At 39.1% G+C, this 19,478-nt stretch overlaps 1 protein-coding gene and 1 long non-coding RNA gene across 2 annotated transcripts in view; one reads left to right on the plus strand and one right to left on the minus strand.

The window, feature by feature from the left end:
- The window catches only part of LOC122164858, a 68,619-nt gene that overhangs the window by 27,164 nt on the left and 21,977 nt on the right, over nt 1-19,478 (plus strand). The gene's annotated exons all lie outside the window — the stretch shown is intronic.
- Nucleotides 16,766-19,409, minus strand: CXCR4 (C-X-C motif chemokine receptor 4). Its single transcript, XM_042827295.1, has 2 exons — nt 19,329-19,409; nt 16,766-18,344 (listed from the first exon to the last, which is right to left on the minus strand). The coding sequence occupies exons 1-2, from the start codon at nt 19,353-19,355 to the stop codon at nt 17,283-17,285; spliced, it is 1,089 nt and encodes a 362-aa protein (XP_042683229.1). The 5' UTR covers nt 19,356-19,409; the 3' UTR covers nt 16,766-17,282.

A 19,478-nucleotide genomic window follows, 5' to 3' on the forward strand; every position in this document is an offset into this window, starting at 1 on the left:
TTGGATAGCTTTCTCTTGTTGACTAGCCTGCCTGTTGTCATCTCTGTGGCCTTAGCTATGGATGCTGCCTGCTGCCATAGTCCTTAGCTATGCATTAGTATCAGCTGTGATTTGTAATTGTGGTTTCTGGATGTTTCTAAATTGTTAAGAATACGTTTTTAGAAATGACTGGTGATTGAGGGTACATATCTGGACACTTCTGAAATTCACATTGCTGAAAGTGAGAACCATTGCTGCATCTGAACAGTCCAAATAAAGAAAAAAGTCTGACTCCCCCTGACAAAAGGAAGATGCAGCAGCCATGCCACAGTCTAAATGAGGAAATATATTCTGTCCTCAGTTTCATCTCCCTTAGCTTTCTATCTAGAGCCAAATCTGAGGAAGGTCTCCCTGCTGACAGCGTTTCAAGAAACTGTTTCATTTTCTCTCACAGAACTCTCAAACTCCTATGTTACTTATTTTAGTCATCCTCTCTAGCTTCATGAAGCTCTTATTTTGTACTTACAATACTGTACACTTTCAGTACCTTTCTCTCTTCCAATAAGATACTTCTTCTGATTGCTCCTACACTATGCTGTGCGATCAGAATGGTAACGTGTAAGAATGTATGCATCCCTGTAGTTTCAGTAAGCTTTCTCAAAAACTGGAACCTGAATGTAGGAATGACTTCTCTGCCTCAGACCAAAGTTTTGCCTTAGCCACTGAGTCATTGTCTTGCCACTGGCCTGCACCAGAATATGGGGAAGAGTGTAAGCAGATGTTAAACATACAGCAGTATTTCCTCTGCATACTCTCAGCCTCCAGGGGTTTTCAGTTCAGATACGGCCTCTTTGCACTTAACTGCCAATGTTGAATTTTCTTCCATTAATTTCGTGATATCAATTATTATATACTTCTAAACTTACAGCATCTTTTAGTTCTACAAATGATCAATACAGTATGAAGAAATACCTCCTTGTATTGAGGATTGAATCTTGAATCTGATAGTTTCTAGTTTTTGTCAGCCTGATTATATACTCTCATCTATTGATCTTTGTCCTGTAAAAATTGATGAGGTTATCTACCTAGATGCTTGAGAACTCTTGTATATTTTGTTGTTTCCTGCCCGAGGTGCATATAAACGTGTGATGTATAGTTTATCTTGCTAGACTGAACAGCAAAATAAATATAATCTATTCACTGAGGAAATTACTGAATCCTGATTTTGAAAAAGTAATCTTCCTTTCAGTCTAACTCTCTCACTCTTTCCTTAATCTAGAATATTACCAATTGATATATTTCTGTTTACATTTTGTTCCTAATTTGGGACACTATAAACATTGAGAAATGGCAGAAGCATTAGCAACCTGAGCCCTTGCAGCTCTTATTTATTGTCTAGTAACAAACAATGATTACTGCTGAAGAACTGCTCACAAATATATCAAACTTGGCACTCAAATTCTGGATCAAGAGATATATTCAAATTTTGAATCTTTAAACTCTTAGTCATAGTTCCTTAATCTATAAAACATGCATTAGGTGTAGTTTATCAGCTCAGGGTTCAACTTGAATCAGATATTTTGAAGTAGAGATCAGGTGGGCTGATAATACAAATGCTGCTAAGTAACATTCTCTTATCTCCAAACACTGCGGTTTATCTACTTGCCTGATGGGTTACTCACCACTTTCCATTTCTTTATCTCATTAATAGCTTTATCCTCCCTTCTCCTAGCCCTGAGCTAGCTCCTTCAGCCTAATGCTGTTAGTTCTTGACCAAGCAATTTGTTAATCAATGCCATGAGAGTGGCATGTTGCCTTTTTTTTGTCTTCTCATGACTATACGAGCATCTCAATGCAAAGGAACTGGTAATATTTAGACAAAGAGGCTTTTCCAAAATTAAATTTATTACACAGGAGAATTAATATAGTGGAGGGATCTGTTCACAGGAAAACGAACTTGTCACGTAGGCTGTAGGAAAGTCAGTGCACAGGTGCTATCCAGTGCTCCTGGGAGGATGCTTGACTCATTCAGTACTCAAGACCAGTATATGAGTAAGCTGCAGCACAAAGCTAGAAGAATGAAAATTACAGTAAGTTATTAATCTGAAAGAACTTTCTTCCTTGCATCTTTTTTTAAGGAAATTCACTTTTTAGAGATACAGCAGAATGTTTTTAGACTGTTTTAAGCATATTTTATTTTCTCACCATCTCTTGCTATTAAAATCTTTTTAATTAATTTCTTTTATCACCTTTCTCTTTCTATCTTCCTTACTCTCACATTTGGCCTTTGGTTGCTTTATATTTACCATTCTTCTATTGGATCAGTTATCAAAAGTAGTTGCTTTTGATGTGTCGCTGTTTTGGAAGCTTTCTGCTTGCTTCTGGTTACAGTTGCATGATTGTTGTCATAGTGCAAATAAAGTAAATAATAGAATCGGTAGTTTAATAAATACTCAATACTCAGTTCCTATAAAAAGGCAACTGAAAAGTGTTTAGCTTAGAAATAATACCAAGTTTTCTGCTGTTTAATCTTCTGAAGCTGTGGACAGGCAGCATCAGAATAACCACCAGCAGAGGTGCCAACAACTGAATCAGATATCACTGCTGGGAAAAATACATTCCTGAGTCTGACATCTGGGTCCTGCAGCTGGAGTGACTAGAAGAAGAAAGGGAAACAGTACAGACTGTCATCAAAAGAAGGTAGTGTTGCCAAGTGAGCATGGAAATTACATACAGATGCCACTTTTTTTTTCTTAAGACAAATAGCTCAACTGTACAAAAAACCAACAGCAGCAACATCCAAAGATGTGCTTTGAAGTGCCTGATGGGTAACTGAGCTTTGCTTTTTTTTTGTAAATGAAACTGGAGATGTTAGGTTCTGAAGTAAAGTTTATAGTTGTATGCATTTTAACATTTGAACAAACATTGTGAAAAGCATTTATGTGCATAAGAAGGCAAAGAGCAAACATGGTACATTACTGTTTTCTGAATAATTCACTGCTTTAGTTTCCCAGCCCTATTCTTCACTTTACAATGTATCACTCTTGCTCAGCACATCACACAACCACACAGGACCCACTGTAGTGATTCTTGTGAAAAGCCCCAACAAACAGAATGAAAATCAGCTAGAATTGCTTCTGGTATCTGTCATAGCAGTAGAAAAGTCTGGAGAAGCCAGTGCCTGTGTCCTGATCAAAACATATCCAGTGGGAGTCTCTACTGATTTTAGCAGAGGTTTAAATAAAGTACTAGTCTTCATTCTCTATTTAAGAGGATCAGTGAGGTTACAGTAAATGGGATGACTGAGTATTAGAAGACTTGCTAGAGAGAAGCATGGGACCTTGGCTCAGCCTCTTCTTTTACTAGTTTTCAAGAAAGTGCTACTTCAGTTGGACACTGCTCAAGAGCTTAATTACTTATGCTTTCAGGGGAAAAAAAAAAGGTATAATAGAATCTATTTAATGCACGCAATCTTTAGTATACCCTGCTTGTTCTTTAAAATATAAAATATATCAAAAATATATAATATATATCATATCTGAATGCGGATGCCTGTGTATAAAACAACTAAAATTGGCTATTCCATTTCTTTGTGACTGGAGTCAGTAGCCTTTCATTTAAGAAGCATTTTCTGTTGTTGAAAATATATTTTATTTCTCTTAAGCATATATGTTAGGCATGCTCCACTTCCTGTCTTTGTTTCAGCCAAAATACTTCATTAGATCCACAGGATTTCAGTTTTTCAACAAAAAAAGATCTGTTTTCACAGATGAAATGGAAAAAGAAATGTGGACTTGAAGGTGTTTTTGAAGTTAATGACTGTTTACATGGGTTGATAGTGATAGGACCAGGGGAAATGGTTTTAAACTGAAACGGGAGGTTTAGGTAAGATGTTAGGAAGAAGCTTTTCACCCAGATGGTGGTGACACACTGGAACAGGTTGCCCAAGGAGGCTGTGGATGCCCCATCCCTGGAGGCATTCAAGGCCAGGCTGGATGTGGCTCTGGGCAGCCTGGTCTGTGGTTGGTGACTCTGCACACAGCAGGGGGTGGAACTGGGTGAGCACTGTGGTCCTTTTCAACCCAGGCCGTTCTGTGATTCTTTGATTCTAAATTTCTTAACTGATCAACCCTTCTGGGGAAGACAGATATTAAAGTACATCCACTGATACATAAGTTATGCTTTGTGATACATAAACCCTTCTGTGAATACAAAAAAACATACAAAAATACTCAGTTTGCCTTCTTTGTTGAGGAAACACTGTGCAGTGAGGTCAATAAGTAATAGCATAAGCTTATAAAGGATGCTTTCACTAGAGAAAGTACCAGCACTAGCTTTAATTACACTGTGACTAGAAAAGAGACACCTGAGAATGCTGCAGAAATGAAAAAGGAAGGAGATGTTTCCCTCAAATTTTGTTATGGGATTAAGAGCTATTTCTCTTTGAGATCTAAAAATAATCTGTCTTGGAAACAGTTGAGAGCCATCTGTTGGGTGTTAACAGTCTTGAAATAAATTATCTGAATCTATTGTACAATTGAAAGAATCCACATACTGGAATCAATTATACCCTGTTGATAACTTCAGCTGGAAAGCTGGGTAATGTAGGGATCCTACAGCTTTCCCCTGGTTTGCAAAGGTAGTCCTGGGAAGGCTGTGACATCCTCAGAGGTGCACTTGTTCTGTGAATACATACAAGTTGTATAGGCATAAATAATATCAAATTAGGTGTCTTCTACAGCAATAACTTAATCTTAAGCAATAGCTATGTCATTGCCATGGTACCTGGTTTTGGAAACAGGATATTTAAGGTCTCTTCAATTGCAAGACCTGCAACATCTGAAAGATTTTGGAATGAATTACTAAGAGTGGCTGCAGTGGGAATACTTATTTAGTGAATAAGCAATTGCATTGGTAGTTATGAAGGTCTGCTTCAAGATTCACTTGAGGAAAGGTAATGTAGTTTGGCAGCTAAGTATCTTCCCTGATGGACACTTTATGTAAGATACTACAATTTGAAAGGAAAAAAGCTTGAATCCAAATCAATTCTATACAAACAAGACCCTTTCTTGTTTAACTTGTATTATATCTTGCTGTCTTGGTGCTATCTGAGCAGCATCAATGGGTCTTGCTACCATTTGGGAAACCTGTGTGTATTTCAGTCACACATTGTTCTTGCAGGATTTCCTTAGGCTAAGCTGCAGAAGTGAAAGAACTCCTTTTAAGAGAGTCAGTGAATAACTAGGAAATGAGCATCAAACTAGGCATTATCTGAAGATGTTTGTTAACATGCAGGATGTTCCTTAAGGCCTCTATCTTCAGTGAGAAGAGTTTTTATTCAGAAATGCTTTTAGAAAAAGCAAGAGTTCTTTTGCATGCATGTCACTATGGGCCCTACTCAGGCAAAGAATACTATTTGATGCACTTGGCACAGGTCTGTTTCTCTAGTTTCCTTGGATATGCTGCAGTACACAGCCTTATTTGGAAGAAGATTGTATCTTTTCAGGAGTGAGAATAGGCACAATTTACGACCTTACATGCTTGTCGATAAGGTACTCATTTTCTACTGCAAAGCCTAACTTAATTCATCAGACCTGTGGGTGTATATTGAGGGATCTCTAGAGAAAAAAACTAAGCAGTGGAGGGAAGACTGTGCACTTTCAATATGAGACCAGCTGTGGCCATTCCCTTTATCTTGAAAAAATACTGCTTTTTATATTTAACTGAGAAAAAACACAACAATTTTATATAGGTAGCATACTCTACTGTATGAGAGTGATTTTTTTGATTGCACAGTGGAATGGCAAGCAGCTGGAGAAGCATATTTTAGAAGGGTTCCAAGTTAAGAGTACAGGCGAGGAGATGAATAAGATTAGTTTTCTATCAATATATGATTGTGACCCAAGTGTAATCAGTTGCATTTGTCTGTGACTATCTGTGTGTTTGTGTGTATGACTGAGGAAGAAAAACAATATATCCTTCCAGGAGAATGTTCTTGCTGAAGGCCTTGCCTACAAAATTTACACCAACAAAATCTAGGTGGTTATATGTGTAAAATTTTTTGTAATAGCAATAGTCTCAGAAGCAGCTTAAGAGTGAAGAATCGACCTTTGGACTATGAATTATTAACTGTGAAAGCCATCCACTAAAAAGTTTAGAAGTCATAAACTGTCACATTGTTAATTCAAAGGCAAAAAAAGATCCCTTCAGTATATTTAGTCCTCTGTTCATTGCATAACAAATTATCTCTAAGGAAAAAAAAGCCTTAAAAGAATACGCATACTATATTCATGTTTATCTAATTAATTTACAGAGAGATTCCTAACTCAGCAGACAGTTTTTGTATATCAAAGTCAAAGGTCTTAGCATATGTTGGCCTTCTTAAGCAGATGTTAAGCATTTGATATCTAATAAATAATTAAACAGTGGATTCAGTAAATACACACAGACTATGCATTTGGACCATTTAATATTTGGAAAGCTACTTATTTTCACAAACAAAAATCGTTTAGATAAAGCAGACATTTTAATAAGGGTGATTTTTGTTGACAAGATTCACTTTGAAGGCTCTGTCAATTTACGTTAGTCAAGTCGCTGCAAAGTCACACTGGAATATTAAATGCATTAACCACTTTTCAGTTTGTGCTTACTGACTGGTAAATTTTGAATCATTAGCTTTTCGCTTTAGATGGTTTTGTTAGGATAGAATGAGATCTTTCAAATATGTTAGAGCACTGTAAGTTCTCCAGTTATACAGTCTGCTCAGATATTTTAAATTAGAAATGAAGCCATTGCATCCTGTATATGAAGATCGCTGTCGTTAAAGACCAACAATGTAAGTGTGGCTGAAGTGTGGCTCTGTCAGAATATGATTTGATTTCTTGACCCTCTCAAGTCATAAACAATTAATTGTTTCTTTTCCATAATCCTTGTGTATTTATTGTAATGTAATGGAACAAATACAAAGCATCTGGATATAAAAGAATTATAATTTAATTACTCTTTCCAATTAGAGAAAATGATGGGCCTTTCCCTTGATTTAGAGTTGTAATAATCATTTGTAATTTGATTTAAAAGGGGCTTATGGTTGCATTCATCAAACTTGGAAACATTAGGATTGACATGACCTCATAGGTATCTAAGCAAATTACAAGCTTATAGAGGTAGGGATATATCATTAACTCTTGAGCTGGCAGCATTTTTTTTTTTCTACTGACCTTTGGTTGGATTAAGTCCAGTCATCAGAAAATAATTCCATTTTCAGCAGCCAAGAGTTATTAGCAGGTTTTGTTGGTTCAGGATTAAGTGTACCTCAGTGGCTGAAGAGCCTGTTAGGATCAACTGTCCTTTCACCTATGGAGTTTTGTAGAAAATGAAAGGAGAAAAACATTGCAGCTAGTTTATTTCCAGTATGCATCTTGAATTTACTAGTGCATGAATATCTGCAGCTCTCTTTCATTAATGTAGGAGAGTTCTGCAATGGCCTAGACTCCATTTACTGACAGCTATATTTATGAGTGAGATTTCTACAAACTGGCTGCTTTAAACATAAATCTTAGAAAGCTCTTGTTGAATGGTAGCAAAGTAACTGAACATCTACTGCTGTTTATGAACAGAATCATTTCAGACTTGATAGTGCTGAATGGCAAAGCCATTCTGCCTAAGCCCCAGCAGAATAAAGCATTTCCCAGCTTGTTTCAACAGACAGTGCTCGCTCCCATAAATGCTTTTTCAAATGCATGCTTAATCATATGCAAAACATTGAACGGTAGGAGGTGCCTTCTTGCACAAGCAATGTTCTTTGTGAAGAGACTTAGGTGCAAAAGCTCAGGATTCCCGGCAGAGTAAGGCAAAGTAGTCTCTCCTGGAGGGATGCCTAAGTACCAGTATATTTGATGGGTACTTTTGCCTCGTGAGTCCTTTAAGATTGTTTACCTTTGCTTAAACTGACTTGAGGATTCAGTGTTTCTGTATCAAGATGGTCAGGATGGATGAAGGAACGGATAATCACAGATGCTTATCTCTGGCTCTGTTGATTTCTGAACTTGGTTAATATCTCCAAACATATCACATCAGCTCAACATAACCTCAGCATTTCAATACCATGCTCAATTTCACACAGATGTATTCCCATTCTGCTTGCAGGGTATGGCTTTACCTCATAATTTTCTCCAGCATTCATCATTTGTAAATTTAGGCAGTTCCCTTCTCTGCACAATGGCTTCTATAAATCATATTTCTAAAAGTCTTTTGCACGTATTTTGTGGGATGGACATCATGAAGTCTCAAATTGTGATAGCCTCACTTTACCACGCAGAATGTGATTAAGCTGGTGTTGCCAGGAGCTGGAGAAACCGAGTCAGTTGATGATGGTTGGCTTTCCTGATGAGCAACAGGAAATGATCTTAAAAACTGCAAAGTACAGGTATAGATTCTGTTCCTTTAGATGGAACTATTTGCCATTTTTGCTTCAGTAAATGAAATAAATTACACTGGTGTATTCTTATGCTTGTACATACTAGATCAGGGGTGTCCAAACTTTTGCCTTGCCTGACTGCATTGAGTGAAGAGGAATTGACTTGGGCTAAATATAAAATCTATGATATATTTAATGTAATAAGTTTTAAAATGTATTTATTTTTTTTGTATTATTAATTAAAATAAGAAATGGGACAACAAGAACATGAAACTAGTGAGTTGCACATTCACGTGCTAGGCGATGTATTATTGGGAAACTGGTGTCTGTATGTGATGGTGTGTTAACAAGCTTTTAAGCAACGGTGGTGTTTCTGACTAAAGGTTGATTCTGAGCAGGTAAAATGGAACTAATTCATTATTGAAAAACAGGTGGCAGCACTTAAAATCTTGCTTGCAGTAACTGTCCCCACTGATGATTCAATAGTAAGAAGGATAACTGACTACCTGCATCAATTTCATGTGTAAATGCTGCCTGATAGTAATTATTAGCATTTTGTGAAGATGTCCCTAATCTTTCGAGTTTCTTACTGAAACAGAGCTGAAGGTGGATTTTGATGAACAGGAGGGGGTAAGCCGCTTGTTTCCCTTTAATGCCTTCTGTCAAAGGTTTTAAGTAAGTTTATGTAAGAGGACACATCAGGTTGGTGGCTTTTAGGGGGCCTAATGGACCTCTGGCAAGCAACTGAAAGAGTACATGTCAAGTGTGTGCTACCAGGAAGAGAATTTTTAAATGGATTAGCTTTACAAACTGGAATTATCCTAGAGATATACAAAAACCTTTGTTCTGAATTGTAGTTGTTAATGAAACTGCTGGCTGGATGAAGAGGCGCTCTTTCAAACACCTGAGTAGCTGAGTGGTTCTTAAATATCACAGGCAGAGGGTCTGGCATCTCTCATCTGTCACAGATTTTATTAGGGAGTGTCCACAAAGTGCCTAATGAATTGAATGCAATTTCTTAATACTCCTTCCACATTAGACTGTAGGAAGAAGGGGAAGAGTATAGATTCAGGGATTCATGGCTCTTGAGGTTTTCTATTCTCTGGGCAATATGGTCAGATTGGTGTACCCTACATTGAATATTCATGCAGTTGTCAGGCTCTCTCCTCATTGTACAGTGATAGGAGAACAATGCAGCTCCACATTTGACACCACACAGTCTGAGTTTGTTTAGGCTGGATTCAACATGGCAAGGCTGACTGCATTTCTTCTGTGGGACTAAGTTTCAGTTGTGGTAGGGACTTAATATTTTTTTCCTGAGGATTATTCATACCAAGAGGCAACTTGATGTGAATCAATAGGTTAATTGTAAGTAGGGAGAGTCACGGCATTGCTCTTCAGGTAAATTCTTGGCATTTTTCTTAACAGGAAGACTTGTGGAAACATAGTTGCTCTTAAATAGGAGACCTGCACTCTGCCTTTTGAAAAGCATGTGAACATGCATCCTATTCAGAAAGTTCTGTGAGCTGTACATGAATGCTTTCAGTCTGATAAGCCAAATAAGTTATAATCAAGAACATGATTAATCACACTATTATAGATTATTTAGTTTAAAAACTGCTATTCAAGATGCTGTGTTTGAGCCTTGTTTCAGGGAGAAGTCCCCTGCAGGGCCACTGTCATGTAGCCAGCAGGTGACTGTGTTTTGGTTACAGAGGAAGCAGAGTTCATGTGCCTTAAAGAAGGGCATCTCATTCTCTCCGCTCTTTTTCAGTATCTTCCCCTCTACCTGAGAGCTGTTTGATGTTTGTTTAACTTTTTGGCTGTTTTCTCAGAGAAGTTTTGGCAAGGTAACTAAAGCAGTCAAACAACAGCTGCTCCCAAAGGGCAGGTCCCACTTCCCCCCAGCTCCCAGGTGCTTAGTTCCACCCTCACTCTTGCAAATGCTCTGGCTTTTGGCTACTTAGTGGGCCAATTTAGTTAAATATGAGGACGGAAATCTATTCACTTTATCCTGCCTGTTCATTTTCTGTGGGTGAAGGGCTTAATAAAACATACACAGTCAAAATTTCATTGCTGTGGAAATAAATATTTTGAGAAGTCCATTCTAATTTTCATTCTTTACTGAGCCATGTACGTGCCTGCTTACTTTTTTATCTTGGATATATTCAGCCTCTGTGTGAGTTAACTTCATTAAGATAGCATAAAATAAATTAGAAAAAAAAAAAGATTCTATTTAGTCAATTAAGTCTGTTCAAAAGGTGTGACTGATATGGTGATATGCCAGAATACATGTCCACAGGACTAAGAATTGGAGAGTATTGAAGATACAAAATGAAAGGATTAGAAGACAAAGGGAGTGAGGGAGTTTGGAAAGCTTCCCAGCAGAGCAAACTATTAGATTGCTTCAAATTCCTGTGAAACCCAGTCTTCAAGAACTGAACTGGCTTGCCAATGAGTCACATGCGCAGCAGGGGTTGAAAGAAAGAGTAAATGAGCAAAGGAAAGGGGCTGTGAGGTGTGAGAATATCCTCTTTGGCTCCACTGACAATTAGATCAGCTCAGTTGCCATCATTAGAGCCCAGGTCCATGCAGGATAGCATTGTCATAGAAAACATAGCCGTGTGAATCGCTGCTTGTGGGGTGTGGGAGAATGACAGCAAGCAAGGGGTGTGGGAGTTGGACTGACCTGGAAGGCTGTGAGAAGGAAAGCAGTCAAAAGTAAGAGTAGAGAATGGCAGGAATGCATCACGACCACTCCTCTGTCAAGTCAAATATAACATGAAACTCGTACTATGATCCTTTCTTCCCTCTTATTTGTATTAGAGACTCTACACTCTCTTATTCATAAATTCCTGTATTGAGTTCCAACAGTGCATGTAACACTTGTATGATAGATGTAATTCCTGCATAAAAGAGAAGGAATAATAGATTGTGGGCTTGCAGTGAACCCAGTTTTGGCAATACACATCTGTTGCTGTCACATTAAAACACTCCTGTTAAAAATCAGTATCATTCTCTTGGTTTCCACGTATTTTATATGCAGAGTTGATCTAGGGAAACTGAGGTCCCTGTCTGGTCTTCTGCTTGAGCATACCAACGTTTCTCTTCCTGGTGAATATCTCTAGGCTGACTTGGCAGAATAGATGTTTTAAAGATAGCTTCAATACTAGATATTTTCCCCAAGAAAAAATAAGAGCAAATATTAGCCTGAAAAGGGGCAGTAGTGAAGAAGAGCAGTGAGCATGAAAAGGGTGAAAGGTGGAATGTTCAGTAAGAGATTGAATAGCTGAGAGAGAAGATTTAAAGAAACATCTGGTTTGAAATTTTCAGGTTTATTTTGTACAGTGGCTGTTGAGGACTGTCATGCTCACCTTTGGCAAGCTGATACATTAGGAGTTTTGCCAGTGATTATTCTTACTGTCTGGCCTTATTGCAGCCTTGCAGAGCACATCAGTCAGGAGAGTGAATTCAGGGTCAGCTGGTGTGCTTGTAGCTGCGTTGTCATCACTGCTGACACTGACACACAGGTAAGGGGCCCCCTCAGCCCTTCTTATTCAGACCTCACATTGGGAAGATCTGCCAGATTAGAAGTGCTGAATGGGAATCAAGAAAGTAAACAAATGTGTGCTGTGTTTGCACTTTAAGAAGCTGGAGAATAAAACTAGCCTTTGAGTTCAAACTTTGCATATGATATAGAAGTAATTTATCTTTTGGCTAAAGCAAAGCAGATGTTGGAAGGGAAATGCATGTGAGAAGACTTGGAAACTGTTGTGAAGGCTGCTTTTTTAGTTTGAAGAGTTTCTTTATATTTTTTCTTGCTTGTCCAGGTTATTTATACAGTTACATTTTTAAAGGAAAAGACAAGTAGAATAGAAGTTGTGAAGGCAGAAGAAACAAAAGTATCAACAGCAAGACCCCCCAAAACAAAGGGAAAAAAAGAGCAAAGAAGCTTTCACAATGTATCCCTTCCAAAAAACTCATAATTTCTACTCAGTGTTGCGCGTTAGCATAGTGAGAATCTGTTCTGGTCTGAACTGCAAAATATAAGGATATTTCAAATGGGGACCTGTTTCTTTCAGGCACTACTGAAGGCAAATCGCAATCAGGCTGTTGATAGCTGGGTATGCAAATGTGCATGCCTCCAGCAAGAGAAAACTGTTTTGCTGAAAATTTATTTCTGTTACATTCATAATTCCACCTGCTCTGTGCTGAAAGATCTAACTTCTTATAGGTCTCTGCAGCTGAAATCAGAGGAACTCATAATCTTCATTTGTAATTGATTTGGACTAGAAGGACATGTACTTTAAGAAGCATTAACTCCTTAAGTAACCTGCCCTCTGAATTCAGTAGGATTTTGTCAGTAAAACCTTGTGCCCTTTTAAGAAAGTAGTCATTTTAATGACTATCTACTATATCTGCAATGAGTCTCTGAAGTCAGTAGTAGCCTTGCTGAAGGCTGGATCATTTGAATCAACAACTGAAAACGATGCTTATAATCTACATTGTTAAATATGCAGTGATATATTCGTATAAGTCTCTATAATAAAATAAGCTTATAATCAACTACTGTCAAAATTTGATTTCAAAATCAAAAAGCACAGCACAAACTTCTTCTAAGTCTTGATGGTACTATGATGGTGGGAAGAGAGTAAGCAGAGTTGATGTCAAAGCGAATGGCCTTTAAACTTCATCTTGCTAAATATGAAATACTTTCAGAGAAATCAAAATAATGACAGAAGATTTCTTGGATAAAGATAAAAGAGTGTAAGATATCTGTGCCTTCTTTATAAGAAATAATCCCAGTGCTCATGGAGTTTCAATTGACATGTGATTTATGGTTGTGAAAAAGACTCGGTATCGCTCTTTCAAAACATAAAGCGAGGGAGTGGCATCCTCTGAGCAAAAACTCTGGTGCCCTATCTGCTTAAGTGTTTCCTAAGTTTCAGTACTATGAGAATATGAGAATGCTCCATTGTTGGGGGTTTTGGAGACATGCCTGGATCGAGGAAGTACTTCCTCGTCATGCTGTTTCCTTTCCCAAACAATATAAAAAATGGCCTTTTCAGCCAAACATCTAGAGGTGGTCACTTTGTACATTGTCCAGCTAGAGCTCAACCATCATAAGATAAACCATTCATTTGTGTGAATGGCTCCATGTTATTTCTGCTACTTCCTCTTTATTTTCATGGTGATTTTGTTCTAATTTATGTATGCATAGAACTCAAATCCCTTCCATAACGATTATGTCATCTAACTAGCTGAGAAAAAACACACCCTACCTACTCACAGCCCTGTACAGTGTGTATATGTGAGCTCTGACACACTCGCACCACTCAACTTCTTGCACACTCCTCAAATGTGGGCTCCATACAATCTGATTAGGAGGAGTGAAAATACACCACTCAAATAATGGAGTAAAGCGTAATTTTATCCCACCACTCTGTGTAGTCTATTTCCAAACAGCATTTCAGATGAAGCAAAAGTCAGTTCGTGTACGTGTTCTGTTTGTGGTTTAGACTTGCCTGATCCAAAGGATTTCTGACTAATCTTAAGCACTTACAGGGCATGCATTATAGTATTAGATGGATATCCATGTTTTAGTCCAGGCATTCCTGTTGGCATTGCATCAACCATAGCAGACAAAATCTGAATTCTGCAGAAAGAGACTTTGTATGAATACATTATGACATCTTTGTAAATACTTTTGTTCTTTTTTAAATTACTTCGTAACTTTTTCAAGTTGCAAAGGCATTCTAATTGGTTTGCAACGAGTACTCATCTGTACTCGCATCTGTTTTCTATATCTTGAGTTGCATACTTAAGATTAGTTGTAGTATTATTTTGTACCAATGAAGCACTGAGAATAGGCATGGTGTATGTTTTAGAGAATAAGTCACTATGGTTATTTGGTATACTAGAAAGGAAAAAATACTTGGAAAGTCTCTATGAAAACTTTGGAAAATTCTACTTGTGTGTACTTGTCCAATAAATTACACAGGCCTATTCACCTTTGGAACTGAATTTAGACTTTGAGCAATACATTTATCAGAATGGCTTTTGATTCACGAAGATGTAAAAAGAGTTGAAGCCTTATCAAAAGTCTTCTTAAAGGTAATTTTGCTTTAAAAGGAAATAAATAATTTTTTTACCAGCATGGTGTATTTGCTGCGGTTCAGCGCTTTCAACAAAATTTTGCTGCTATGTGTTCAGAGGTAGAAGGACAGAATTGGAATCATTTTTTTTTTTTTTTAATGTTTCCTCATGACAACTTTGTGTAATTTGCAGTTTTTCCATAGAATTGTAGAACAGCATGGGTTGGAAGAGACCTCAAAGATCATCTCAGTCTAACCCCGCATTTTAATTCTCTCAATTAACACTGCAAATATATTCATATTTATCAGCATATAAAGTCATTTAAAGATAAGTATATGTGGCTTTTGACCGAGCAAACTTTCTAAAGATTTTCTTCTGTCCGTAGTTGCACTAATTTTACTGAGAACAACAGTGGTTTTATAAAACCAATGTTGGTCTCATCACCACGGGGCATGACTTATATTTAATTTCACTAATTTATTTTCTACACAAATGCTTTGTTGTTTGTATAAAATGCCCTTTCAGTAGTCTTTGGCAGTAACTCGAACTGCTGGGTTTACTCTGCCTTGCACCCTGTCCTGCTAGCTCTCCACTAGGGGTAACAGTTGGCTGACTGTGAAGCATAATGGAAATAATCAAAGTTAATGCTAGAGGGCTTAAGTATTTCCTCAACAAATAAGCAGCAAAGTGTTGATAGCCGGTGAGTATAAGTGCAATTAAGTCACTGTGACTGATTGGGTTGGGGTGGAAATCAGAATCAGTTAGAGCAACAAATTCTTCATGGAGAAATGGTCACTAAATTAAGAAAACACACAAATGAACAACAAAAATAAACCATTTGAGAAGTTCTGTTCCTATGTCATGTTTTCCTCATTTCTCAACTCTGCAAGGGCAAATGTGGTGGAAGTGAGACCTTTTCTTTCCTGAGAACGCATCTTTTTCTGTTGTTAGTTTATGTTACGCTGAGTGAAGTTACGCATTAGAGTTGAAATGATGTGACAGCTTAGTTACTGAACAATGCGTCTGCTTGCTTTTCTTCTTCACTTACTTTTCTCTCCCTGTGCCTAGCATCAGATTAGAGTCCTGTCCTTTTCTAGTGCATGTTAGACTCCTTGTTGAGCTGTTTCAGTTCACTGAAGTGCTAGAATTTATTTTTTTCTGCCAGGTTAGTTTTGTGCTGGTTTGGCAAATTGAGTCACCTCAACACAAATCAAATGGCTACCAGTCATTGCAAGCTTGTAGGATGCAGCCAAAACACTGCAACTTCCTAACTGAAGGGCTGGGGAGCCGAATACAGAAGGGTCTTAAATTTGTGAAAATATCTAAATTTAATCCTACAGTTTAAGACACAGTTTAACATATTGAGACATGAAGTTCCTATTAGATACCCACTCTGAATGACATCACTGAAATGCCTGTGCTGCTCGTTTCATTTGACTTGTAAGCACAGTTAATGTTTTGCTTTTCAGAAACCTGTCCAACTGTCAGCTACTTAGATAAGCAACAGTTGTGTTTTCAGTTTAAGAACATACGAATGTTCTCAATACCTCTTTCTTTTAGCATATTCTTTACTTTTGAATGCACTCTGCTAACACGAAGATCTGACTAAGTATTTCCATAACTAATCTTAGTTATCTGTCATCTGCTGGTTTGACCCTAAAAGAGATCTTCAAAAAAATGTTACACATTCAGGTTTTTAAAACTTGGATGTATATGGGAGGGGATAATTTTGTGGACAAAAGACACTTTCCACAGTGGAGATACCTAAAAAATTGATTTCTAGCTCAAAGACAATGTCAGGTACTACAGTTTGGATTCAACTACTTTTGATCACTGTCAGCATGTGAAACTAGGTTTAGAACAGCACAGGGCAGAAGCATAGTATTGATTTTATATGCATGGCATGAAGGTTAGTGATATGCAGTAGTCGTATTTTGACACTTCAGAGTCTATAAATCTCAGCAATTACTTGAGCAGATTGGTTTTCATTCACGGATATTTTGCCCTCAAAAAACTCTTTGCTTGAAATGATCATTTCAGTCATTCTGAAGACACTGCTAACTGGAGTACATGTAGTCTGGTGGAAAAAAATACTCCAGAACTCAAAGCTGTCAGCTGAACAATCAGTAGGTAGTGAAACTCATTTTCCCCCCATTCATTTAGGAGCTATGCAGCTTTCAAAGGGAATTTACTTTGAATTCTCAATGCACAATAAGCATCGAGAAGAACATTTAACCAGAAATAAAAATACCACTCAAAATAACTTTTTCTCGTATATTTTTATTTACCTTGAACAAAAAAAAAAATGTCCAACCATCAATTACTGATAATGGGAAAAAAACCAACAAGCCCTAACATGTAACAGAGGCAGCTTTAGTTCTAAGTGCCATTTCTACAGCAGAGATAAGCTATTGTAAACCAAACATCTAGTAAGGCAAAAATATCCAGACAACATTTAAGAATATAACAACAATGAAACATTTACATATAAACAGAGAAATATTTTCTAATCTTTTAACAGTCAACTTGCTACAATCCAGGTGTTTAGTTCACGTATCTATACAAACACTCAAGCTTTTGTGAACTAACCACTTGTCCACAGGACCTGCCTAGACAGTTTATCAATACAAAAGTTTTATATAAATAAGTCAAGTAAACTTCACAAAGACTAAAAGAAGCAATAAAAAATTCCAACTGTAAAATAAATCTGTACATTATGGTCAGTCTTGTCTTTCTGAAATCTTGAGCATCTTTAAAGTGTCTATTTAGGAAGGGATGGCAAGGAGAAGTGTTAGCTGGAATGGAAACTTGAAGACTCTGACTCTGTAGAAACAGAAGAATGTCCCCCACGTTTGCTTTTTGAAAGAATCTTGAGGCTTGATCCTCTGCTAACAGATGTCAAGGCATTTTGTGCTGATGTTTTGAATTTGGCACCCAGGAAGGCATAAAGAATTGGATTCAGGCAGCAATGGAAGAACGCAAGGGCTTCTGTGATAGAGATCCATTTGTGCACGATTGTGTCCAAGCTGCAGCGATGTCTGATGACTCCAAGCAAGATGAACGTGTCTATGCTGATGCCAATGTAATAAGGCAGCCAGCAGGCAAAGAAGGTAAGGATGAGGATAACTGTTGTCTTCAAGGCTTTGCGCTTTTGGTGGCCTTTTGAATGCGACAGCTTAGATATGATAATACAATAGCAAGTCAGGATTATTAGACCAGGCAAGACAAGACCTACCAAGATATGCTGGAATCTGAAAGAAATCAGCCAGTTGTCATGAGGGTACATGCGGTCACAGAGATACCGACCTTCTACTTCACTCGTACTGGCAAAAATGATATCAGGCACTGTCAGGAGCACAGCTGGCAGCCAGACACCCACGTACACAATCTTCTCAGCCAACAGCTTTCGGGGTCGCTGGCTGTTGGTGGCATGGACTATTGCCAGGTAACGATCTAAACTTATGAAAGCCAAAATCAAGACACTGCTGTAGAGGTTGACTGTGTAAATGACGTGAACTGCCTTACACAGGACGTTCCCGAAGTACCAGCTTATGGCTGCATCCACAGACCAGAATGGCAAGGTGATGACAAAGAGGAGGTCGGCCACAGAAAGGTGCAGCCTGTACTTATCAGTCATGCTTCTTTGCTTCTTCTGGTAGCCCATAACAATGATAACCAATCCATTCCCGATTATTCCTGTTAGGAAGATGATGGAGTAGATAGTTGGCAAGAAGATCCGGTTGAAATCAGCGTTTTCATGCTGAAAGCACGGCTCTCCGTAGTCTCCATAGTCAGCGGAGCCAATCTCCTCCGAGCCATTGTCAGCAAACTCAATGAGTATGCCAGAGGACAGCTAAATAAATAAGAAAATAAAATTAGATGTTGGCTTTTTTTTTTTTTTTAAACAACAGCTCACTATATGTTAAGAGTCCCAACAACAGACTCCACCATCACCAACAGGCAAACTTTCTGAAACCCAGACAGAAAAATGCTATTTACACGCAATTTCTATTTCACTGGCTACTTTATACACAGCAAAAACCAGACGAGGAAGAACTTCCTTTGTGTTTCTCTGAGGACGTGTAACTGAGGACAGGAGAAAAGAATGATGACGCTTACTTTTAGAAATACCCCCGTGCTTCAGGAGATTTCAGCGCTCTAATGGGATGCGTGCTACAAATGCACAAAGCCAGATGTGTGACACGCACAGACTTAGAAGAATTACACTCGTCATTCTGCAGATCCGAAGTTCCTTCTCATTAAGGGGATAGGGTCACGGAGAAACAGAGAGGATGCCCTCGGCTGATGTAATGAAGGATGAATAGCAAGGATTCCCCCCGAGAAGCGACTGACAGCTCGGCGCCGGGACGAGAGCCGAGGAGCGGCAGCCCGAGGGCAGCGGGCAGCTCACCGCCGCCCTTTGTTCCCGCCCGGAGGCCAGGGAGCCGCAGCGGCGGTAGAAAGGGGAAGCGAAATTCTGGTGAGGGCACGAAAGCGCATCAGGAAACCACTAACGGTTCGAAGCGCCGCGTTGAAAAGCGATGCAGGCGGGCGACTGCCACCTGGCTACGCACTACCCTCGTGTTCTGCGAGTTCAGCCTCACGCCCCGCACGCGGCGAAGCCCTGACCCGATGCGCCCGGGGCGCCCCGCAGGTTACGGGGGCGGCTGCGGACCCCGCCGCTCCGTGGGACGCATCGACCCCAGGCCTCCCACCCGGCCCGGACAGAGCGGCGGCGGCACGCGGCTCCGAACCCCCGACGCGACTCCGTTTGCAAATAGCGCGCACGGGCCAGCGCGGCTGGAGGGCGAGCGCCCCGCTTCCCCTCCGCACTTACATCCAAGCCGTCCATGCTGCTGTCCATACTCCGAGCCACCGAGTAGGTCCAGACCGTCCGAGCCCGACGAGCGCAGCTGCACCGAGCGCACAGCCCCGCTCCCGCCAGGGACCCGGCTCTTTATAGTCCCCGCCACCCCCGCCCCGGGGC

The sequence above is a fragment of the Centrocercus urophasianus genome, unplaced genomic scaffold (genome assembly GCF_019232065.1).
Source record: "Centrocercus urophasianus isolate 14NV4802_14NV808 unplaced genomic scaffold, USGS_Curo_1.0 seq_28, whole genome shotgun sequence".
Classification (NCBI taxonomy): Eukaryota; Metazoa; Chordata; class Aves; order Galliformes; family Phasianidae; genus Centrocercus; species Centrocercus urophasianus.

Excerpts from the sequence above, each read along its gene's own strand:
- CXCR4 (XM_042827295.1), bottom strand. The coding sequence starts at position 19,355 with ATGGACAGCAGCATGGACGGCTTGGAT. Across the intron at positions 18,345-19,328 it reads GCAGCATGGACGGCTTGGAT|CTGTCCTCTGGCATACTCAT; the intron begins GTAAGTGCGGAG and ends TTATTTATTTAG.